Below are 26870 nucleotides of genomic sequence, written 5' to 3'. Positions count from 1 at the left end.
ATATAGATATACTAGCAATGAATTCTTATAGCCTTTTTTTCTGAGAATGTTTTTATTTTTCCTTATTAGTTTCACAGAATATATAATTCTTCATTGATAGCATTTTTATTTCAGCACTTTAAAAATGTTTCATTACTCTTTCTTGCTTTTATAGTTTCTGATGAGAAATCTGCCATAAGTTTTATCTTTGTTCCTTTGTATGTAATGTGCTTTTGTTCTATTTTTCTGGCTGTTTTCAAGATTTTTCTGATTGTCTTTGGTTTTAGTAGACTTTACATGGCATGACTAAGGGTGTTTGCAAGTGTGTGTGTGTGCATGTGTGTGTATGTGTGTGTATTTATTTGTTTGCTTTTGGTAATTATCCCCGTTGGTCTTCTCAGAGCTTCTTGATTCTGTAGTTCTATGTCTATGGTTGATTTTGGAAAAGTTTCAGCTATTATTTCTTTAAATCTTTTGCTTGTCCTATCTCTCTTTCTTCTCTTATGATTTCAATTTCATTTATGTTAGAGTGTCTGATATTATCACGCAGATCTTACATGCTTCATTCTGTTTCTTTTTCCTCTTTTTTGTCTCCTAGTGTTTCAGTTTTGGTAATTTTTACTGACCTATCTTCAAGGTCAGTAGTCATTTTCTCAGTTGTGTGAAGTCTACTGAAGAGACCAGAGAAGCCTCTCTCTCTCTCTATTTTTCATTTCTAGCATTTTCATTTGATTCTCTCTTATAGTTTTTAATTTCTCCACTGAAATTATCATCCCATTTTGCATGTTTGTCACCTTTTCCATTAGGGCCTTTAACATATTAATTGTAGATATTTAAAAATTCCTGTCAGGCAGTTCCAACATCTATGTTATATTTGAATTTGGTTTGTTGTTTTCTTTGTTTCTTAGAAGTATGGGCTGTCAAGGAACAGGAAGCTGGTGTTCCCTAATCTGCAAATTTTGCTATCCTCCAAATTCTTTTTTTAAGTGAAAAGAATCTAGAAGTCAAAAGCTAAACTGTATGATTCAACTTTTATGACATTGTACAACGGAAAACCATAGGGATGTAGAACATAAGGAAAGTGGTTGACAAAAGTGGTGGGATTGGGGGAAAGGCTTGACTACAAAGAGGCAGCCTGAAGAAGTTGTTTTGGGGTAATGGAACTGTTCTGTATCTCGGTTATGGTGGTGAATACACAACTGTATGCATTTTCAAAATCCATGAAATTCTACAGTATGAGTGAATTTTACTAAATATAAAGTTATTTTTAATTAAAAAAATTCTAAAACAGAAGTATTAGTCCTTCCCTCTGTTAGAACCATGGGTTGATTAGGCCATGATCTGTGTGGTCAGGCCTTAAACTCTGATGGGTAACATATTTTTCTTTGGCTGAGAGTCATGCAAGTTATCAGATGATGAAGTACAACACATGTATGGCTGAACAATTAAAATATCTGGGGCCCCTAAAATATTTATATTTGAAATGATTGTCACTTATACACAGAATTCTGCTCCAAGTATGGACAAGATCCTTAGTTATTTAAAAACATGGATTAATGGACCTCATCTACAATCATGATTGCTGAATTCTGAAAGTCAGGATTTTGGTGCATCATGGAAATTTGATAAAGGCCTTGATTTCCATTTTAGGCTTTTTAAAAGAGTATGATTTCAATTTAATTTCACTGTAAAATATATTCATTAATGTATAATATATACTTTCTTTAAAAAGCTAAAAAAATTCTTATAGCATGGAAAACAGATCACTTCAGTCACTGTTGAAGAAGCAATTTTTTCCCTGAGCTACTGAAGCTTTTTAATGCTGATGGGAGTGACAGTGAAGGATACAGAAGTAGCCTAAGAGTTGAACATTGGCCAAAAGAAAATGGATTGCCCAAAAAGAATTCTCAACAACTAGATCACTTATATCTGCTGTTGGAAAACTGCTTGCAAACATCTGGCTATTAAAGCAGACACAAAAAGCGACTCTCTTTACCAGAGGGTAAAGAAGCCTCATCATCACAGGGTTCTCAGGAGGCAGTCTAAGACACAATGTAGGAATATTCTGAACACAGTTCCTTTCAGGAAAACACCAAATCTAAATCTACTTATGGGAAAATTTCCTCTGAAAAGAGACCTGAAAACTGGCTGAGTGGTTCCTTCATATTGGCAAATGAGAAAAGGATCACATCGAGGCAGTAGGAGGGGCTGAGACATGGTCTTACCATAAATCCCACCCCAGCTCAACAATCCAGAATTAGGAGGGAACTCACACAACCGAAGCTTCTCCCTGAGGAGCAAAGTGTTCATACCTCATATCAGCACCCTCCCCCTTTAATACCTGAACCTGAAATATGAAGCTGTAAAATATCTGGCTTTTTAAACCAATGGGGCTCATGTTCATGAGATCCAAAGCGATGTAGTGAACTAAGAAATACCTTCTAAATGGCTCATATGCAGACTCACTCGCCCCAGGGCCCAGCACAGACGTAACCATTCGAAAAGCACTCAGACTTTATGTCAAAGCAATTCATTGCTAATCTTAAAGCACTGACCTGAGGAGCAGGGGCATGTTTGGATAATCTCCATGGATGAAGATGCTGGTGGACACCATTTTCACACTCTCGCTCTAAAATGCTAAAGCTGACAAGAGCTATTTTTTCTCAATGGGTGCCACCTCTACCCACCAATTGGTGGGCACCATCTCTGTGCTCCCTCTCTCTCTCTCTCTCTCTGCCTTGATAAAGCTGGCAGGCACTAAGTCTTTTTTCCCTCAGTAAGTGCCACCTTCACTGTTGCCCTCTGCTACTGTCCAGAATGCCAGTATCTCCCAGAGGGAAGCTTTTATACATGTCTGGTGCCCCAGTTTTTATATCTGGTGCCGTGGTTTATGTGGCTGCAGCCCAGGAGTTTCCCCTTAAATGCCTGGCTCTGGTGACTAGGGGGGGCTTGTGTTCCTGGGTCACATGGGATTGTCACAATTGGAGAGACAGTTCCTGGAAGGCTACCATCCCTGGGGTACTGCACACAGAGCAGACTGAAACAAACCCCCAGTCTTTCCTTGAAAGAGGCCTCTTTGTTTGTCCTGGAGTTTTAGCTTTGTGTGTGGAGGGGAGGGCTGTCTTCAGGTAAGATAAAGAGTTTTCCAGACAAGCAAAAATCTTAAGAAGTTCATCAGTACTAAACAAGAAAACTAGTATGGTAGATAAAAGACAAAAGTAGTTAAAATAACAATAACTACAATAATTAGTTAAGGGATATGCAAAATAAAAAGATATAAAATGTGACATCAAAAACATATAATTTGGGGGGGAAGAGTAAAAATGTAGAGTTTGAGAATGCATTCAAACATAAGTTGTTATCAACTTAAAATAGATGGTTATAAATAGAGGTTGTTATATGTGTTGTAGTAACTACAAAGGAAGACCTATAGTAAACACACAAAAGATAATGAGAAAGGAATCCAAGCATATCACTAAAGAAAGTCACCAAACCACAAAAGTGAGCATGAGAAGAAGAAACAGAGGAACTACAAAACAGCCAGAAAATAAACAAAATGGCAATAAGTACATGATAAACATAGGTTTATCATGAACATAGATGCAAAAATCCTCAACAAAATATTAGCAAACCAACATCAACAATACATTAAAAGGATCATACACCATGATAAAGTGAGATTTATTCCAGGGATGCAAGAATGGTTCAGTATCCACAAATCAGTCAACATAATTATACACCACATTAACACAATGAAAGATAAAAATCATATAATCATCTCAATAAATGCAGAAAAAGCGTTTGCAAAATTCAACATCCATTCCTGATAAAAAAAGCTCAACAAACTGAGAAGAGACGGAATATAAGTCAACATAATAAAGGCCATATATGACAAGCCCACATATAACATCATATTCAACGATGAAAAGCTGAAAGTTTTTCCTTTATGATCAGGAACAAAACAAGGATGCCCACTCTCACAATTTTTATTCAACATAGCATTGAGTCCTACCCAGGGCAATTAGGCAAGAAGAAAAAATAAAAGGTACTCAAACTATAAAGGAAAAAGTAAAACGGCCACTATTTGAGGATGACATGATCTTATATATAGAATACTCTAAAGACGCCACCAAAAAACTTTTAGAACTAATAAACAAACTCAGCAAAGTTGCAGGACACAAAATCAACATACAGAAATCCGTTGTGTTTCCATACACTAATAACAAACTGTCAGAAAGAAAAATTAATAAAATAATTCCCAGTTATAATTCCATCAATAAGAATAAAATACTTAGGAATAAAATTAACCAAGGAGATGAACGACCTGAAAAATAAAAACCATAAGACAATGAGGAAAAAAATTGAAGAATACACAAATAAATGGAAAGATCTTCACAGATTGGGAAGAATTAATATTGTTATAATGCTCATACTACCCAAAGCAATATGCAGATTTAATGCAATTGCTATCAAAATTTCAATGGCATTTTTCACAGAAATAGAACAATTCTAAAATTTGTTCAGAATCACAAAAGAATCTGAATAGCCAAAGCAATCTTAAGAAAGAAAAACAAAGCTGGAGGCATCATGCTCCCTGGTTTCAAATTATATTACACAACTACAGTAATCAAAACATTATGGTACTGGCATAAAAACAGATACATAGATCAATGAAATAGAATAGACAGCCCAGAAATAAATCCACACTTATATGGGCAATTGATCTACAACAAAGGAGACAAGAATATACAATGGTGAAAAGACAGCCTCTTCAATAAACGGTGTTGGGAGAACTGGACAGCTACATGTAAAAGAATCTAACTAAACTACTTTTCACACCATATACAAAAATAAACTCAAAATGGATATAGACTTAAATGTAAGACCTGAAACCATAAAAATCCTAGAAGAAAACATAGGTACTACACTCTTTGATGTTGGTCTTAACATTTTTTGGATCTGTTTCATCAGGCAAAAGCAACAACAAAAAAATAAGCAAATGGGACTACATAAAACTAAAAAGCTTTTGAATAAAAAACCCATTTTTTGAAAAGGCCACCTACTGAATAGGAGAATATATTTGCAAACAGTAGATTCAATAAGGGATTAATATACAACATATACAAAGAACTCATACAACTCAACATTCAGAAAAATGAACAACCTGACTAAAAAATGGGCAGAGGATCTGAATAGTCATTTTTCCAAAGAAGACATCAAAATGGCCAACAGGTACCTGAAAAGATGCTCAACATCATTAATTATTAGGGAAATGCAAATCAAAACCATGTTAGCAACTCATATCCATTAGAATGGCTATTATCAAAAAGGCAAGAAATAAGTGTTGGCAAGGATGTGGGAAAAAGGGAACCCTTGTGCATTGTTGATGGAAATGTAAATTGGTGCAGCCATATGGAAAATAGTATGGCAGTTCCTCAAAAAATTAAAAATAGAACTACCATATGATCAAGCAATTCCAATTCTGGGTGTTTATCCAGAGAAAACAAAACCCCTAATTCAAAAAGATATATGCACTCCCACATTTATTTCAGCATTATTTACAATATCCAAGACATGGGAACAACCTGAGTGTCCTTCAGTGGATAAAGTTGATGTGATATATACATGTGTGTGTATACACACACACACACACACACACACACACACACAAAAATGGAATTCTATTCAGCCATAAAAAAATAAAATCCTTCCATTTGTGACAAATGAATGGACCGTTAGGGCATTATGCTAAGTGAAATAAGTCAGAAAAAGTTCAATACCATATGTTCTCACTTATATCTTAAATTAGAAAAAAACAAGCAAAAAATAAACAACAAAAAACCCAAGATACAGAGAGCAGATTGGTGGTTGCCAGAGGCATGGGTTAGGAGTTGGGCAAAATGGGTAAAGGCAGTCAAAAGGTACAAACTTCCAGTTGTAAAATAAATGTCATGGGGATGCAATGTAAAACATGGTGACTATAGTTTATAATACTGTATTGCATATTTGAAAGTTGTTATGAGAGTAGACGTTCAAAGTTCTCATCACAAGAAAAAAATTGTAACTATGCATGGTGACGGATATTAACTACACTTATTATGGTGATCATTTCATAATGTATACAATTATTGAATTATTATATTGTACATCTGAAATGAATATAATGTCAAATGGCAATTATACTTCAATAAAAAAGAAGCCTCATCATGCAAATCCAAGATTGCTGTTGTCATTACCGTAGATGAACAGTGTCTCTGGGAAATCTGTTGTCTGGGGCTTCAAAACAGACTTGAGGTTCTGTAATGCAGTGATGGGTACCTTTCAGGAGCCTGGTGAAGCAGACCTGATGGTTGTTTTTTTCTCAAAATCCTAACTTGTGTGCATATTCAATAAGAAGTCTCTATCATATCCAGATATATCCAGTTGACCAATCTGTTACAGAGTTTTACTGAAGACAGTTTTTATGATGTTTTGTGATCAACTTTGTAAAGTGTTCCGGTTTTAACTTGAGATCTTTTTGTAATGAATTGTTCATAATATGTTGTAGCTGTACTTAACTCAGCCCATCTTTCACTTAAGATAGTTGTTTACAGACATAAGTATGTGAGCATTGTTGATTTGGAGTTGACCACCTGTTAATATGCGGAAGAGATAGATGATAGTTCTTGATTCTTGTGATGAATGTCTCTATATGTTAATGATTTGTTGGTGAGCACTCAAGGTAATAGAATTGATATACATGTAATATAGCATGCTTCTGAAATACAATTTATTATTTAATCTAGATGTTTAACACTATTAGAATATAAGCTTTTCCAAGGGTGTAATTTTTCCATGTATAATTTACAGTCTCTTTAAAAAATATATATGGTGTCTGTAGAATGTGCTATGTGTATTTATAACAACTATTTATATATTATGGTGTAAGTATTTTTAAATTACATGTTTTACATAGATATGTGGGAAAACATTTTTAAGGTGTGTGTACATTTACAACTCTAACTACATGATACTTGTTTTTATAGTAGTAAAATATTATGCTGCATTATTACTTGCATAATCCTCATTTCACCACAAGTTAACCAACACTCTAACTTATAATACAGACACTAAACTAGGATTTAATAAAGATTTTAGGTTAAAATACAAGTTGTTCATGCCAGTATTCTGAAGTAGTAAGTACAGTTTTTCAACAGTGGTGTGATTGGTCTCATAATTGGGTTAGGTTTTTCCTCTCTACTAAGAAGAAATTTACTGAATACAGGAAAATTTGTACGCCATGTGGGAGTATGTATTATAAAACCTTTAAATTTATTTGGGGAAGAGGGGGAGGTGTACAAATTCCAAGCTTATCAGAACCTATATCATTTAATATGGTTTGGGGATTAGGGCATGTCTGGTATAACCATCTTGGAAAGTGGTTTTAAAATGATCCTTCAAAGTGGTTTTAAAATGATCCTTCTATTAAAGGTTTTAGTCATTTACATTGACTAAAATTTAAATAAATTTATCATCTTCCTCCAAAAAAGATCCATAGCAAAGGGTGAGAAAAGTTAGTTGTATCCCCCTTGAGATTAGGAAAAAGCTAAAGGTTACCACCACTATCACTAATATTAGAGATCCTGGCAAACACATATGTCAAAAAGGAAATAATGAGTAGAAGGATAAAATACTCATTTTTTGCAGAATCAACAAACTACAGAATTAATAAGGAAATTCAGGAAGCCTACCAGATAAAAGATTAAATTATAAAAATCAATAGCATTTAACTACATTAGCAATAATCAATTAGAAATATAATTTAAAATTAGCAACAAAAGCAATAAAACATCTACAGATTAACTTAATTAGGCATATGTAAAACCTTAATGGGGAAAATTTCATAACACTATGAAAAAAGTGTTATGTGTCTTCACAGAGAAGACTATCTGAATAAACGGAAAGTTATTCCAACAAGTGAATAATATAAAAATGCCAATTTTCTCTAAAATAATCTATAAATTCAACACAATACAAATCAAAATCATAGTTGGATTTTGTTGTTGAACTTGATAAACTTACTCTAAAATTTATATGAAAAAATAACACATACTTCAGTCAATCTTGAACAAAGGAGGCCTATCCTCCAAATATTAAGACAAATTTCAAACTTATAATAATAAAAATAGTATGATATTTTTGCAATAACATAATAACATACAAATACAGCAGAATAAAAACTTGGAGTCAGATCTATTTATTTAAAGAAAGTAAACAATGAATGTCCATCAACAGAGGAATGGATAAAGAAGATGTGGTACCTATATACAATGGAATATTACTCAGCCATAGAAAGGAATGAAATTGGGTCATTTGTAGAGATGTGGATGGACCTAGAGAGTGCCATACAGAGTGAAGTAAGTCAGAAAGAGGAAAGCAAATATCATATAATAATATGTGATATATGCTTGCATATATGTGGAATCTAGAAAAATGGTATAGATGATATTATTTGCAAAGCAGAAATAGAGACACAGACGTAGAGAACAAATGTATGGATACCAAGGGGGAAAGGGGTGGGGTGGGAGGAATTGGAAGACTGGGACTGACACATATACGTTATTGATATTATGTATAAAAAAGACAACTGATGGGAACATACAATATAGCACAGGGAACTCTATCTAATGCACTGTAGTAACCTAAATGGGAGGGAAGGCTAAAAGGGAGGGGATATCTGTATGTGTATGGCTGATTCATTTTGTTGTGCAGTGGAGGCGAACACAACGTTGTAAAGCAACCATACTCCAATAAAAATTCATAAAAAAAGAAAGTAAACTATAAAGGTGGCAAAAACAAGTAAAATGGGGAAGAGCTGAGTTTTTTAAGACATGGTATTGAGAAAACTTGCTCGCTATATGGAGAAAAAAATTAAATGGATCCCTAGCTAATGGCACATAGAAAGGTAGATTCTGGCATTATTAAATATCTGAATGTGACAAAATTATAAATAGAAGATAATATAGCCCAATATCCTTATGACCAGAGGTGAAAAGGACTTTATAAACAAAACTTAAAAAGCACAAATCATGAGGCCAAAATTTGATTACAAATGATGTTCTGTTCAACAAACAACACCATGAACAAAATGAACAGATGAATGACAAATTGGGAAAAGATACCTGCAATGTATAAAACAGACAAGGAACTAATAAGTAAAATATAGAAACTCTTGAAAATCAGAAAGAAAAATCTATCTAGAAACCCCAATCTATCTAGAAACCCCAGAATCAGAACACTTCTTACTCCTTTCACTGTATTTGGCTGGCCTGAGCTGCCATCATTTCATACCTGGATTAATCTAATTATCTCGGTCACTCTTTATTGTCTAACTCACTCCCTAAGTGATCTCATGCATATTATATCTTTAAATATCATCTACATGCTGATGACTCTTAAATTTCTATCTCGAGTTCACACCTCTTCTCTAATTTGGCTACACGTGTAGCCAAATACCTACTTGATATTTCCACATCTTAAACTTTATTTCAAACTTCTCCATTTCATTGAATGACAACTATTTCCATTGGTCCAGACCAAAAACCTTGAAATCATCTTTTTCTGCTTTCCCCCTCCCATCTCACATCTAGACCATCAAAATATCTCATTGGATCTACCTTAAAAACCCATCCTAAGTATGACCACTGCTCATCACTTCCAAGCTACCATCATCTCATCATCTCTAAACAGAATTACTGCATTGCTTCCTAGATCATCTCCCTAATTCCTCCCTTGCCTACTTATAATCTCTCCTCAACACAGCAATCGGATTGATCCTGTTAAAATGTAAGTCAGATCATGTCGCTCCTCTGCTTAAAATCTTCCAATGGTTTCCCAATCCACTCAAAGTTCCTATTATGGCCTGTAAGACCCAACATAATCTGCTTCCTGCTCTTCTTCCACTTTTAACTTTCTGACCTTTTCGCCTACCCTTCTCCCTGTGGCCTACTCAATTCCAGAATACTAGCAGTCTTGCTCTTCTTGATCAGAACGAATACACTCTTGCTTCAGGGTCCTTACCCTTGCTGTTCCTTTTTCTTGGAATTTTCTCTCCTTCCTCAAATACTCTTTTCATAGTTGTCTCCCTATCTCCTTATATCCATCAGGTCTCAAATTAAACGTCATGGCCTCAGGAAGATTTATACACTTCTCCCTCCACCCTGTCACATTATCTTCTTCTGCTTCCTTCATAGAACTTACCAAATTTTGTAAATATGTATGTATCTATTGGTTTCTCACTTACTACCTGCTTTCTCCCCTAGACTGTAAAATTTATGAAGGCAGAGGTCACATTGGTTTTACTAACCAATTTGCACTGCAATATTTATTAGTGACCCCCCAATTTTTTTCATTAGACATTTGTATTTCTTCCTTCATAAATTTCCTGTCTATATACTCATTTTTCTTTTGCTACTCTTTAAAAAAAATAAGTTTCCTACCTGTAGTAACAATATCTTATGTGTTAAACATCTTTTTAGGGTCTCAAACTTAGAAAAATCTATCTCCACCCAGAATTCAGATATATTTTCTTTTAATTCTTTTATTTTTAAACTATTTTACCTTTAATCTGTTTGTAATTTATTTTAGCATATGGTAATAAACAGAGATCTAATTTTGTTTTTGGCAAGAGACAACTTGTCCTAAAGCCATATAGTCCTCTCTCGGTATCCATGGGGGATTGGTTCCAGGAACCACCATAGATACAAAAATCCATGCTTAAGTCTCTTATATAAATGGTACACTATTTGCATATAATCTACACACATCCTCTCATATACATTAAATCATCTCTAGATTACTTTTAATATCTAATACAATGTAAATACTATGTAAATAGTTGTAAATACAATGTAAATGCTATGTAAATAGTTCCTGGCCCATGGCAAATTAAAGTTTTGGTTTTTGAAACTTTCTGGAATTTTTTTCTGAATACAGTTGACCCATGAACAACACAGGGTTAAGGATGCCAACCTTCCACACAACTGAAAATCCACATATAAGGACTTCCCTGGTGGTGCAATGGTTAAGACTCTGTGCTCTCAATGCAGGGGGCCCAGGTTTGATCCGTCGTCAAGGAACTAGATCCCACATGCATGCTGCAAATAAGAGTATGCATGCCACAACTAAGGAGCCCACAATCCACAACTAAGGAGCCCGCTTGCTGCAACTAAGACCTGGTGCAACCAAATAAATAAATAAATATGTTTTAAAAATTATATAAAAAATGAAAATCCACATATAACTTTATGGTTGGCTCTCCATATTCATGGTTCCTCATCTGTGGATTCAACCAACCACAGACTGGGTAGTACTTTAGTACATATTTATTGAAAAAATCTGTATATAAGAGGACCTGTGCAGTTCAAATCCATGTTGTTCAAGGATCAACTATATTTTCAGTCTGTAGTTGGTTGAATCCATGGATGTAGTTCGTTGAACCAGTGGATATGGAGGGCTGACTGTATTGATCAATTTTTCCTTTCTGCCACTGAAATGCTAGATTTTTCTAATATTAAACTTTTATATACACTCAGCATTAGAGGCAAGAGGCAAGATTTCTATGCGCTTGTGATAATATTAATACAGGACCACAAGAATGTCTGACTTTTATTAATTACTCCTCTCCTTGAGGCTTCTGAAAAACTTTGACTTAAAGTCCTAAACAAAGCTTCCTCATTCCAGCCCCTTGAAACAGATAGCTTGATCTGCAGTGCAGGCATAACACAGAAAACCAGTTATATGAGTCTTAACTCATATAACCAGTTTACCCATTTGCAGGCACAGATCAACTTACCACATGGAAGAGTGAAATAGAGAGTGCTGAGATGAGAGAAAGAGTAACCCTGCCCACTAGTAAGGCATTGTCCAACAAATGTCCTGGGTTCTGACTAATCAGGTTAATAACATTTCCTTAGTGAGGAGACCTAAGGAGGGAGGTAGAAAGAAGACATGTGGGCTAGTATTGGAATAATTGTATTCCCACAGCTGTTGACAAAGGTAGAACTTTGAGTCTGTTTCAGGGATTTTTTTGTCCTATTAATTATTTTTTAACAGTACCATGCTGCTTTAATTATTGTACCTTTATAATATGCTGTAATATTGGGTTGTGCTAGTCTTCTCTCATTAATCTTTTTTATTAAAGAGTAGTTGATTTACAATATTGTGTTAGTTTCAGGTGTACAGCATAATGATTCAGGTTTTTTTCTGATTATATTCCATTATAGGTTATCACAGATATTGAATATAAATCCCTGTGTTATGCAGTATATCTTTGTTGTTTATCTATTTTATGTATAGTAGTTTGTATCTGTTAATTCCATACTCCTAATTTGTCCCTTCTTCCTTTCCTCTCCCCTTTGGTAACCATAAGTTTGTTTTCTATGTCTGTGAGTCTGATTCTGCTTTGTATATAGACTCATTTTATATTATTGTATTATTTTTTTAATTTCCACATATAAGTGTTATCATATAGTATTTGTCTTTCTCTGTCTGACTGACTTCACTATGTATTATATTCTCTAGGTCCATTCATCTCATTCATCTTTTAAAATACTTCTTGGATCTTCTTGTCCAGGCATTCCTTATTCTTCCAAATGAACTTTATATACAATCATTTCATTTAAGTATAAAAATGTCCAATTGTGCTTTTGATTAGAACTGCTTCAAATCTATAAATTATTTAAGGTATATCACCTCCTATTAAATAATGGTATTTGCAAAGTTCCATTCTCAGCTCAATGTTATTGTCGCTTTACACACTATCTCACTAGGTGATCTCACATATGACCATGATTTCAACTATCATTTATTGTAGTTACTGGTGACTGTTAAAGCTCCACATTTTTACAGATATTTCTTCCAAATTACAAACCCATACTCAAATTGAGTACAGCCTCCTATTTTTTTTTTTTTTTTTTTTTGCGGTATGCAGGCCTCTCACTGTTGTGGCCTCTCCCATTGTGGAGCACAAGCTCCGGACGCACAGGCTCAGCAGCCATGGCTCACGGGCCCAGCTGCTCCGCGGCATGTGGGATCTTCCCGGACCAGGGCGCAAACCTGCATCCCCTGCATCGGCAGGCGGACTCTCAACCACTGCACCACCAGGGAAGCCCAACCTCCTATTCTTTTCAGTGCTGTCTTTTCCACCTGGATGTCTTACAGGTACCTTATATTCAAGACAATCAAAAAAAAAAAACTTAATGGGCTTCTCTGGTGACACAGTAGTTGAGAGTCCGCCTGCTGATGCAGGGGACACACGTTCGTGCCCCAGTCCAGGAAGATCCCACATGCTGTTGAGCAGCTGGGCCCGTGAGCCATGGCCGCTGAATCTACGCATCCAGAGCCTGTGCTCCACAACAGGAGAGGCCACAACAGTGAGAGGTCTGTGTACTGCAAAAAAATAATAATAAAATAAATAAATAAACTTAATATCTTCCCCCTCTAAATAAACAAACAAAAACACCCCATACTTCGTGCTTTTTTATCTTCTTTTGTGAGTGGTACCACCATCTAGGTGCTTAATCCAAAAAATCAGTTTGTAATCCTTAACTCTCTCTTATCCCCTAACACCTGTACAATCATCGTGTCCTATTGATTATCCATTAACATCCCTCAAACCCAACTAATTCTCTCAATCCTCATTTCCTACCATTTTTGTTAAAGTCATCATCATCACTTGTATGTACAACAACCTTCTAAATGTTTTCCCTGCTTCCAATGTATCTCCTTTCTCCTTTTACTCATTTATTGATGATTTTAGTACCTGGATCACCATCTTCCTTTCCACCCCAATCTCTACCACTCTTCTGAGTAACTTTGAAGTCTATATGTATGACTCATCCAACACTCTAGCCTTTCAGTCCCTTGATCTCAATTCCATTAACTTTCACTTCCACTTTACTTTAGCCCCTGGTCAAACCCCAGACCATCTCGTCACCTGAAATTGCTCTTCTTAAGTCTTAAAATCAATCCACACTCACTGTTTCTACTCCCAACTCTCCCAATTACTCTTTATTCCATTATAATCTGGCTTCTTTTCCCACCAATTTATGAAAAGCACCAGCCATTCCTCTGTTGCTATATCCAATGGGAAATTTTATGTTATCTCATTTAATCCCTCTGAGGAAGCTGAAACTGTTGACCTCTTCATTTTTGAAATGATCTTTTAAACATTTTCGATACAATCTTATCATGGTTTTTCTTCTAACATCTTGCTCACTTTTTCTCACGCTTACCTTTCAATTAGTACCTCCCTTAAAAGTTGGTTTTCCTCAGGGTATCATTCTAGGATTCCTACTGTCCCAATGAATATACTCTTCCAGGGTGACTGTGCTTATTTCTTTGCCTTCAATTACTACTTAAATGTTGATGTCTTTCACACCTATTCCTTCAGATCCTACATTTCTTTTGAGCTTTGGACCTTTATGTCTATTAGATATCTCTATTTCGTTGTCTTACAGACATCACAAATTCAAGAAATTCCAATGTGAACTCACCATCATCCATTCTTCCCCATCCCAAATCAGTTTCTGCCCATGTTCCCTATAGTGGTGAATGACATTACCATATGTCTGGTTGTCCAGGCCAAAAATGTGGGAATCATTCCAGGATTTTCCTCCAAATATCTGGCTGTCATTCAAGAATCCTCCTTCTCACCTTCCATATCCAATTAATCAAATCCTGTTGATTCTACTTACTTGATCTTTTTAGAACCCATTCCTCAACATCAAATTTCTTCTTTTCTTCCACACTATCAATTTACCAATTTACCTGTATACTTACTTCTCATTTTTTAGATTAGTGGTTCTTAAGGTGTAGATCCTGATCCAGCAACATCAGAATCACCTAGGAAATTGTTTGAATAAGAAAATTCTTGAACCCTATCCCAGACCTACTGAATCAGAGGATCTGGGGATATTCCCAGAAATCTATGATTTAACAGACTTTCCAGGTGATTCTGATGCATGCTAAAGTTTGAGAACTACTGATTTAGATCTCAGCTATCACCTACTCTGGGAAACAATCCTTGACCATCCAAACTTTAGATTAGGTACCCTATTCTACACTTCCATGGTACATTTTTAAAGCCCCGATTTAACAGTTAAAACTGGGATTATAATTACTGGTTTACTTATCTATCCTACTAGCCCAAGTTTTTTTTTTAGGGTATGAAAAAGTATTATTCCCCACTCTTTCTATAATTTCTAAAATTTCTCCTGCACCCAGTAAGGCTCCAGTAAGTGTTAATTCAATGAATGAATGCATGGAAGATAATGTGGTCAGGAATATGGTAACACTACATTTAGCATTAGAAGTTTAGTATATGACTGAAGTTAGGATTTAGTCTGTACTAAGAGGACAAGAACTTTATCTATGGCTGGGTTTAAGGATCAGTTTGTGGTCTGGTACAGGTCACTCTCTAGTCATGATTAGGAGCTCAGACTATAGCCAAGTTCAACTTCAGATCTAGAGAGGGTTAGAAGCTCAATCTGTACTCAGTGCTAATGACAGTATAAGGCTCCATGTGTGGCAAGTGTTGAGCATGTCTTTGATTAAACAAAAGACCTAAGGTGGTGGAAGATGGCAGAAGAGTAAGATGCGGAGATCACATTCCTCCCCACAGATATATCAGAAAAACATCTACACGTGGAACTGCTCCTATAGAACACCCACTGAATGCTATCAAAAGACTTCAGACCTCCCAAAAGGCAAGAAACTCCCCACGTACCTGGGTAGGACAAAAGAAAAAAGAAAAAACAGAGACAAAAGAATAGGGATGGTACCTGCACCAGTGGGAGGGAGCTGTGAAGGAGGAAAGGTTTCCACACACTAGGAAGCCCCATCGTGGCCAGAGACTGTGGGTGGCAGAGGGGGGAAGCTTCAGATACATGTAGGAGAGCACAGCAACAGCGGTGCAGAGGGCAAAGTGGAGAGATTCCTGCACAGAGGATTGGTGCCAACCAGCACCAGCCCGAGAGGCTTGTCTGCTCACCCGCCAGGGCAGGTGGGGGCTGGGAGCTGAGGCTCGGGCTTTGGTCGGATCGCAGGGAGAGGATGAGGGTTGGCGGTGTGAACACAGCCTGAAGAGGTTAGTGCACCACAGCTAGCCAGGAGGGAGTCCAGGAAAATGTCTGGACCTGCCAAAGAGGCAAGAGACTTTTTCTTCCCTCTTTGTTTCCTGGTGCATGAGGAGAGGGGATTAAGAGCACTGCTTAAAGGAGCTCCAGAGATGGGCGCAATCCGCAGCTAACAGTGCGGACCACAGAGACGGAGATGAGATGCTAAGGCTGCTGCTGTCACCATCAAGAAGCCTGTGAGCGAGCACAGGTCACTATCCACACCACTCCTCCCGGGAGCCTGTGTAGCACGCTACTGCCAGGGTCCCGTGATCCAGGGACAACTTCCCCAGGAGAACACACAGCACGCCTCAGGCTGTTGCAACATCATGCCAGCCTCTGCGGCCACAGGTTCGCCCCGCATCTGTACCCCTCCTTTCCACCGACCTCAGTGAGCCAGAGCCCACAAATCAGTTGCTCCTTTAACCCCTTCCTGTCTGAGGGAAGAACAGACGCCCTCAGGTGACCTACATGGAGAGGCAGGGCCAAATCCAAAGCTGAAACCCGAGAGCTGTACGAAAAAAGAAGAGAAAGGGAAATTTATCCCAGCAGCCTCAGGAGCAGTGGATTAAATCTCCACAATCAACTTGATGTACCCTGCAACTGTGGAAAACCTGATTAGACAACGAATCATCCCAAATTGAGGAGATGGACTTTGAGAGCAAGATATATTATTTTTTCCCTTTTTCCACTTTTTGTAAGGGTGTACATGTATGCTTCTCTGTGAGATTTTGTCTGCAAAACTTTGCTTTCACCATTTGTCTGAGGGTTCTGTCCATCCATTTTATTTATTCATTTTTTATTTTTTTAAAAAAATTTCTTAATAATTACTTTTTATTTTAATAACTTTATTTTATTCTATTTTATCTTCTTTCTTTCTTTCTTTCTTTCTTTCTTTCTTTCTTTCTTTCTTTCTTTCTTTCTTTCTTTCTTTCTTTCTTTCTTTCTTTCTTCTTTCTTTCTATTTTTTCTCCCTTTTCTTCTGAGCCATGTGGATGAAAGGATCTTGGTGCTCCAGCCAGGAGTCAGTGCTGTGCCTCTGAGGTGGGAGAGCCAACTTTAGGACACTGATCCACAAGAGACCTCCCAGTTCCACATAATAACAAATGGTGAAAATCTCCCAGAGATCTCCATCTCAAGACCAAGACGCAGCTTCACTCAACGACCAGCAAGCTACAGTGCTGGACACCCTATGCAAAACAACTAGAAAGAAAGGAACACAACCCCACCCATAGCAGAGAGGCTGCCTAAAATCATAATAAGGCCACAGATACCACAAAATACACCACCAGACGTGGACCTGCCCACCAGAAAGACAAGATCTTACCTCAGCCAAGAGAACACAGGCACTAGTCCCCTCCAACAGAAAGTCTACACAACACATTGAACAAACCTTAGCCACTGGGGACAGACACCAAAAACAATGGGAACTACGAACCTGCAGAATGAAAACAGGAGACCCCAAACACAGTGGGATAAGCAAAATGAGAGGACAGAAAAATACACAGCAGATGAAGGAGTAAGGTAAAAACCCACCAGACGTAACAAATGAAGAGGAAATAGGCAGTCTACCTGAAAAAGAATTCAGAATAATGATAGTAAAGGTGATCCAAAATCTTGCAAACAGAAGTGAGAAAATGCAAGAAACATTTAACAAGGACCTAGAAGAACTAAAGAGGAAACAAGCAATGATGAACAACACAATAAATGAAATTAAAAATACTCTAGAAGGGATCAATAGCAGAATAAATGAGGCAAAAGAACAGATAAGTAACCTGGAAGATAAAATAGTAGAAATAATTACTGCAGAGGAGAATAAATGAAAAAGACTGTAAAGAACTGAGGACAGACTCAGAGACCACTAGGACAACATTAAACACACCAACATTCAAATTATAGGGTTGCCAGAAAAAGAAGAGAAAAAGAAAGGGACTGAGAAAATATTTGAAGAGATTATAGTTGAAAACTTCCCTAATATGGGAAAGGAAATAATCAAGTCCAGAAAACACAGAGAGACCCATACAGGATAAATCCAAGGAGAAACACGCCAAGACACATACTAAGCAAATTAACAAAAATTAAATACAAAGAAAACATATTAAAAGCAGCAAAGCAAAAACAACAAATAACACACAAGGGAATCCCCATAAGGGTAACAGCTGATCTTTCAGCAGAAACTCTGCAAGCCAGAAGGGAGTGGCAGAACATACTTAAGTGATGAAGGAGAAAAACCTACAACCAAGAATACTCTACCCAGCAATGATCTCATTCAGATTTGATGGAGAAATTAAAACACTTACAGACAAACAAAAGCTGAGAGAGTTCAGCACCAACAAATCAGCTTTACAACAAACGCTAAAGGAACTTCTCTAGGCAAGAAACACAAGAGAAGGGAAAGGCCTACAATTACAAACACAAAACAATTATAAAATGGGAATAGGAACATATATATCAATTATTACCTTAAAGGTAAATGGATTAAATACTCACACCAAAAGACAGAGACTGGGTGAAAGGATACAAAAACAAGACCCACATATATGCTGTCTACAAGAGACCGACTTCAGACTTAGGGACACATAGAAACAGAAAGTGAGGGGATGGAAAATGATATTCCATGCAAATGGAAATCAAAAGAAAGCTGGAATAGCAATTCTCATATCAGACAAAATAGACTTAAAAAAAAGACTATTAAAAGAGATAAAGAAGGACACTACATAATGATTACGGGATCGATCCAAGGAGAAGATATAACAATTGTAAATATTAATGCACCCAACATAGGAGCACCTCAATACATAAGGCAAATACTAACAGCCATAAAAGACATTAGCATAATCATAGTAGGGGACATTAACACACCACTTTCACCAATGGACAGATCATCCAAAATGAAAATAAATAAGGAAACAAAAGCTTTAAATGATACATTAAACAAGATGGACTTAATTGATATTTACAGTACATTCCATCCAAAAACAACAGAATACATATTTTTCTCAAGTGCTCATGGAACATTCTCCAGGATAGATCATATCTTGGGTCACAAATCAAGCTTTGGTAAATTTAAGAAAATTGAAATTGTATCAATTATCTTTTCTGACTACAACACTATGAGATTAGATATCAATTACAGGAAAAGATCTGTAAAAAATACAAACACAAGGAGGCTAAAAAATACACTACTTAATAACAAAGTGATCACTGAAGAAATCAAAGAGGCAATCAAAAAATACCTAGAAGCAAATAACAATGGAGACCCAACGACCCAAAACCTATGGGATGCAGCAAAAGTAGTTCTAAGAGTGAAGATTATAGCAATACAGTCCTACCTTAAGAAACAGGAAACATCTCAAATAAACAACCTAACCTTGCACCTAAAGCAATTAGAGAAAGAAGAACAAAAAAAACCAAAAGTTAGCAGAAGGAAAGAAATCATAAAGATCAGATCAGAAATAAATGAGAAAGAAATGAAGGAAACGATATCAAAAATCAATAAAACTAAAAACTGGTTCTTTGTGAAGATAAACAAAATTGATAAACCATTAGCCAGACTCATCAAGAAAAACAGGGAGAAGACTCAAATCAATAGAATTAGAAATGAAAAAGGAGAAGGAACAACTGACGCTGCAGAAATACAAAGGATCATGAGAGATTACTACTAGCAACTCTATGACAATAAAATGGACAACCTGGAAAAAATGGACAAATTCTTAGATATGCACAACCTGCTGAGACTGAACCTGGAAGAAATAGAAAATATGAACAGACCAATCACAAGCCCTGAAATTGAAACTGTGATTAAAAATCTTCCAACAAACAAAAGCCCAGGATCAGAGGGCTTCACAGGCGAATACTAACAAACATTTAGAGAAGAGCTAACACCTATCCTTCTCAAACTCTTCCAAAATATAGCAGAGGGAGGAACACTCCCAAACACATTCTACGAGACCACCATCACCCTGATACCAAAACCACACAAGGATGTCACAAAGAAAGAAAACTACAGGTCAATATCACTGATGAATATGGATGCAAAAATCCTCAACAAAATACTAGCAAACAGAATCCAGCAGCACATTAAAAGGATCATACAGCATGGTCAAGTGGGGTTTATTCCAGGAATGCAAGGATTCTTCAATATACACAGATCAATCAATGTGATACACCATATTAACAAAAAGAGGAGAAAAACCATATGATCATCTCAATAGACGCAGAGAAAGCTTTTGACAAAATTCAACCCCCATTTATGATAAAAGCCCTGCTTTCCTCAGGGAAAGCAGGGAAAATTTCCTCAACATAATAAAGGCCATATATGACAAACCCACAGCCAACTTCGTCCTCAATGGTGAAAAACTGAAACCATTTTCACTAAGTTCAAGAACAAGACAAGGTTGCCCACTCTCACCACTATTATTCAACATAGTTTTGGAAGTTTTAGCCACAGCTCTCAGAGGAGAAAAAGAAATAAAAGGAATTCAAAACGGAAAAGAAGAAGTAAAGCTGTCACTGTTTGAATATCACATGATAGTATACATAGAGAATCCTAAAGATGCTAGCAGAAAACTAGTAGAGCTAATCAATGAATTTGGTAAAGTAGCAGGATACAAAATTAATGCACAGAAATCTCTAGCATTCCTATACACTAATGATGAAAAATCTGAAAGTGAAATTAAGAAATCAATCCCATTTACCATTGCAACAAAAAGAATAAAATATCTAGGAATAAACCTACGTAAGGAGTCAAAATACCTGTACACAGAAAATTATAACACACTGAATAAAGAAATTAAAGATGATACAAACAGATGGAGAGATATACAATGTTCTTGGATTAGAAGAATCAATATTGTGGAAATGACTATACTACCCAAAGCAATCTACAGATTTAATGCAATCCCTATCAAACTACCACTGGCATTTTTCACAGAACTAGAACAAAAAATTTCACAATTTACATGGGAACACAAAGAACCTGAATACCAAAGCAATCTTGAGAAAGAAAAAAAAAATGGAGCTGGAGGAATCAGCCTCCCTGTCTTCAGACTATACTACAAATCTACATTCATCAAGACAGTATGGTACTGGCACAAAAACAGAAATATAGACAAATGGAACAGGGTAGAAAGCCCAGAGATAAACCCACGCACATATAGCCTCCTTATCTTTGATAAAGGATGCAAGAATATATAGTGGAGAAAAGACAGCCTCTTCAATAAGTGGTGCTGGGAAAACTGGACAGGTACATGTAAAAGTATGAAATTAGAACACTCCCTAACACCTTACACAAAAATATACTCAAAATGGATTAAAGACCTAAATGTAAGACCAGGCACTATCATAATCTTAGAGGAAAACATAGGCAGAATACTCTATGACATAAATCACAGCAAGATCCTTTTGACCCACCTCCTAGAGAAAAGAAAATAAAAACAAATATAAACAAATGAGACCTAATGCAACATAAAACTTTTACACAGCAAAGGAAACCATAAAGAAGACCAAAAGACAACCCTCAGAATGGGATAAATATTTGCAAATGCAGTCCCTGACAAAGGATTCATCTCCAAAATGTACAAGCCGCTCATGCAGCTCAATATCAAAAATACAAACAACCCAATCCACAAATGGGCAAAAGACCTAAATAGACATTTCTCCAAAGAAGATATACAGACTGCCAACAAACACATGAAAGAATCCTCACCATCTTTAATCATTAGAGAAATGCAAATCAAAACTACAATGAGATATCATCTCACACTGGTCAGAATGGCCATCAACAAAAAATCTAGAAACAATTAATTCTGGAGAGGGTGTGGAGAAATGGGAACACTCTTGCACTGCTGGTGGGAATGTGAATTGGTTCAGCCACTATGGAGAACAGTATGGAAGTTCCTTAAAAAACTACAAATAGAACTACCATATGACCCAGCAATCCCACTACTGGGCATATACCCTGAGAAAACCATAATTCTAAAAGAGTCATGTACCAAAATGTTCATTGCAGCTCTATTTACAATAGCCCAGAGATGGAAACAACCTAAGTGTCCATCATCAGATGAATGGATAAAGAAGATGTGGCACATATATACAATGGAATATTAGTCAGCCATGAAAAGAAACGAAATTGAGCTATTTGTAATGAGGTGGATAGACCTCGAGTCTGTCATACAGAGTGAAGTAAGTCAGAAAGAGAAAGACAAATACTGTATGCTAACATATATATATATATATGGAATTTAAGAAAAAATATGTCATGAAGAACCTATGGGTAAGACAGGAATAAAGACACAGACCTACTAGAGAATGGACTTGAGGATATAGGGAGGGGGAAGTGTAAGCTGTGACAAAGCGAGAGAGAGGCATGGACATATATACACTACCAAACGTAAGGTATATAGCTAGTGGGAAGCAGCCGCATAGCACAGGGAGATCAGGTCGGCGCTTTGTCACCGCATGGAGGGGTGGGATAGGGAGGGTGGGAGGGAGGGAGACCCAAGAGGGAAGAGGTATGGGAACATATGTATATGTATAACTGATTCACTTTATTATAAAGCAGAAACTAACACACCATTGTAAAGCAATTATACTCCAATAAAGATGTAAAAAAAAAAAAACTAAAAATAGAATTACCATACGACCCAGCAATCCCACTACTGGGCATATACCCTTAGAAAACCGTAATTCAAAAAGATTCATGGGGCTTCCCTGGTGGCACAGTGGTTGAGAGTCCGCCTGCCGATGCAGGGTCCACGGGTTCGTGCCTCGGTCCGGGAGGATCCCGCATGTAGCGGAGCGGCTGGGCCCGTGAGCCATGGCCGCTGGCCCTGCGCGTCCGGAGCCTGTGCTCCGCAGCAGTGAGAGGCCCGCGTACCGAAAAAAAAAAAAAAGATTCATGTACCAAAATGTTCATTGCAGCTCTATTTACAATAGCCAAGACATGGAAGCAACCTGTGTCCATCATCAGATGAATAGATAAAGAAGTTGTGGCACATATATACAATGGAATAATACTCAGCCATAAAAAGAAATGAAATTGAGCTTTTTGTAGTGAGGTGGATGGACCTCCAATCTGTCATACAGAGTGAAGTACGTTAGAAAGAGAAAAAAAATACCGTATGCTAACACATATATATGCAATCTAAGAAAAAAAATAAATAAAAAGGCCATGAAGTACCTATGGGTAAGCTGGGAATAAAGACACAGACCTACTACAGCATGTAGTTGAGGATATGGGGAGACGGATGGTAAGCTGTGACAAAGTGAGAGTGTGGCATGGACATATATACACTACCAAACGTAAAATAGATAGCTAGTGGGAAGCAGCTGTATAGCCCAGGGAGATCAGCTCGGTGGTTTGTGACCACCTAGAGGGGTGGGATAGGGAGTGTGGGGGGAGCGAGACACAAGAGGAAGAGGTATGGGAACATATGTATATGTATAACTGATTCACTTTGTTTTAAAGCAGAAACTAACACACCATTGTAAAGCAATTATACTCCAATAAAGATGTTAAAAAAAAGAATAAAAAAATAAAATAAAATTTACATACCTTAAAAAACAATGTTTTGTGTATATATATATATATATATACACACATATATATGTGGGGTATATATATAGTGTAATATTATTCAGCCTTAAAAAGGAAGGAAACCCTGTCACAAAATACAACATGGATGAACCATGAGAACATTATGCCAAGTGAAGTTATCTAGTCAGAAAAGGTCAAGTACTGTATGATTTTACTTACATGAGCTACCTAGGTCAAATCCATAAAGACAAGAAAGTAGAATGTTGGTTGCCATGAGCTGGGGAAGGAGGAATGGCAAGTTACTATTTAATGGGTATAGAGTTTCAGTTTTGCAAGATGAAAACAGTTCTATGGCTGGATGACAGTGATGGCTGCACAACAATGTGAATGTACTTAATGCCACTGAACTGTACACTTAAAATGGTTATGATAGCAAATTTTATGTTTGTTTTGCCACAAATATTTTAAATGGAAAAAGCAGGCAGAAAATCAGTGTTATAGTGACACAATGTGAAAAAGATTCATCCCACTGCTGCTGGCTTGAAGCTGGGGGAATCGGGTGTGAGCCAAGGAATGTGGGTGACCTCTAGAAGCTGGAAAGGACAAGGAAATGGATTCTCCCCTAGATTCTCTAGAAAAAACACAGGCCCTGCCAAAACCTTGATTCTAGTCCAGGAAGACCCATGTCAGACCTCTGACCTACAGAACCAGAAGATAATAAATTTGTATTATTTTAAGCCACACACACACACACACACACAAGACCTTAGGTGAACAGTCTGTTCTGAGATTGAAAAAATGAGTGTTTCATAGGGACAGATTCAGACTGGGGCTTAGTTCTGGTTAATATTCCTGTTTCTGTTCGCTAAGGACATATATATATATGTATATATATATATATATATATATATAGTTTTTAAAGGAACAAGCCAGAGAGCTGAAACAGAGATGCTTCACGTGTTCCTTCACTAAGTGTTCCCACTCACCAGGCTCAGCAGCCAGTGGCCAGCCGGTGCTAGATTCTAGCACTCCATGGGCATGCACAGAGTAGGGCCGGCTGGCATTGTTCTTGAATACCACAGTTAGAATATCACCAACCTCTCCTCTGATAAGTGGACCTAGTATACACAAAAGAAGAAAAAGTCTCATTAGTAGAATAGTGGAACAGGGACATTAAAGACATTAAAAAAGGGATATACATAGGAGCTCCCTAGATTTAGGAGTTTGCCTGGAGAAAGGGTCCCAAAACTGAAAGTCATGACTGACTCCATTTTTAAATTCAGAAGTCCTTGAGTTGATACTGCTACCCACAGGATAAAGGTACTTCAACAAGATTATGCCTCCAATTATCCCTACTTTTCCCACTCCAACTCTGTATAACAGCCCAAGTTTCTAGATATTCAGGGCTCTGTGGAATAATTGTTGGTAAGGAGTGAGAGTTTGACACAGAGTACAGAATTGCTGGGTTCCCTTCAAGGACCAGTGGGTCCCTTCTGTGTGAAGATAAGAATGATGAAACTCATTGGCTCCTATGAAAGTGAAAAAACTACAGCAATAATTGCAAGGGTGTAAGTGTCATACTAGTTCCCTGTACCATTTTTCCTACTCTTCGATGTTCCTAAGTTCCCTTGCTTTTAGCATTGAAAAAAAAACATCACCCTTACAGATCCCTAGATATAGAGGCCTGGAAATACCTGGTTTAGGTTGCAGCAGAATTCATGAATTACCCCCATATGATTGCTTATTTTCATGGATGATTTATAAAATATGACCATAGTTCCACTATAAGGAAAACTGATAATGGGGAATGGAGAGGCCTTCCTGATATGACATGACCTCCCTAAGAGCATAACAGGTTTCTAGACACTAGGAGGGAAGTGGAATTCCCTTACCTAAGATTCCCAAGTGTTCCTCTGATCCAGTCCTTGGCCGTCGGACCCTGAATGTACCATCAGTGTATTCCCTGAATACAGCTTTCTTGTATCTGGAACCCAGGAGTCCATCTTTGTTGCTCAGGAAGATGTGACCATAACTAGAGGAATCCAAAGAGTGGCATCAGCACCTTGCCCTTAACCCCTCATTTTCAAGTATGGGAAATCTATGTCAGACCCAACCTCATGTCACAGGTATAAGAAGGTGAGGCCTATTCATTCTAATATCAGATTACACACTTTGGATGCATATCTGCAGTTAAGGATGGCATATTTCAATATTTATTTATATTTCCTTGTTTGCCATCATCCAGTTATGAATTTATAGTAAAATTAATCTGGTAAGAATCAGAGCCCTGAACTCTAGCTCAAGCCTTAATGATGTATTAGATGGAATTAGTCTGACAAAGAACAAGGTACAGGTGGTAGGAGAATGGAGAATACTAACTGCTTCTGTTGTTGGTGGATAAGGGGTAGGGAGAGGTAGGAAGAAAATGAAATCTTACAGATTTCTCATTATGGGATGTTTTCCTGTTTACAGAGAACTTTACTATTCATTTTATCATTTGATCGTCCCAATAGGCTGATGAGGTATGTATGTCCTAGAGGTGGAATCCAGTGATCTAGAGGTGACAGGGCTTATCTTCATTGATACTATCAGCCAGAAAGGGAGCCAGGGCTTGGATTAAAGGCTGCTCAAGTTCTTTCAACTATACCACATCACTTTAAAGATGAGTAAGCCAGAGTCCAGAAAAGGGACTTAATTTTTTCTAGCTTGCAGTACAAGTTAGCAAGAAGGCTTCAACCTTCAAAAACCAACAGAAAGATTGGCAAAGGGTAGTGAGAACACCAAAAATAAACTATAGTTGAAATTGCTAAACTGTACCATAATTTCCATTCTCCACTCCTTCCTTTTTAGTAATAGAATCACCTAGGTTTTAGCTGAGCACATGGCTGCCTAACCAGAGATTACACTTCCTGGACTTTCTTGCAGCTAGGTATGGCCATATGAATAAGTTCAGGATAATGGGGTTTCAGAGAAAGTAATGTATTACAGCTTCAGGTCATTGCCTCACAGACAATGCTGCTTGCCATGGATTTAGTGTCCATTTCTTGATAGCTGGGAGTGACTACAACTGGAAGAGATGTCTTAGTTCCAGAGATGAAAGCAAGTGTTATGGGTAACTAGTTAACCTATTGGTCCCGAACTGCTCATATTTGTACTTAAGCAAGAAATAAAATTCTAACATATTTAAGCCACTCTATTTT

General features: G+C 37.0%; 1 protein-coding gene across 1 annotated transcript in view; it reads right to left on the bottom strand.

The window, feature by feature from the left end:
• HEPH (hephaestin) overlaps positions 1-26870 on the bottom strand; it is a 98473-nt gene that overhangs the window by 20378 nt on the left and 51225 nt on the right. The window contains exons 15-16 of the mRNA XM_033849728.2: positions 25563-25702; positions 24657-24788 (exon numbers count right to left, since the gene is read on the bottom strand). Coding sequence (XP_033705619.1) covers positions 24657-24788; positions 25563-25702 — 272 coding nt within the window. The remainder of the gene's footprint in view (positions 1-24656; positions 24789-25562; positions 25703-26870) is intronic.

Source organism: Tursiops truncatus, chromosome X (assembly GCF_011762595.2).
Source record: "Tursiops truncatus isolate mTurTru1 chromosome X, mTurTru1.mat.Y, whole genome shotgun sequence".
Taxonomy (NCBI): Eukaryota; Metazoa; Chordata; class Mammalia; order Artiodactyla; family Delphinidae; genus Tursiops; species Tursiops truncatus.
The sequence above is the reverse complement of the archived record's forward strand: the minus strand, read 5'-3'. Positions and strand labels throughout refer to the sequence as shown.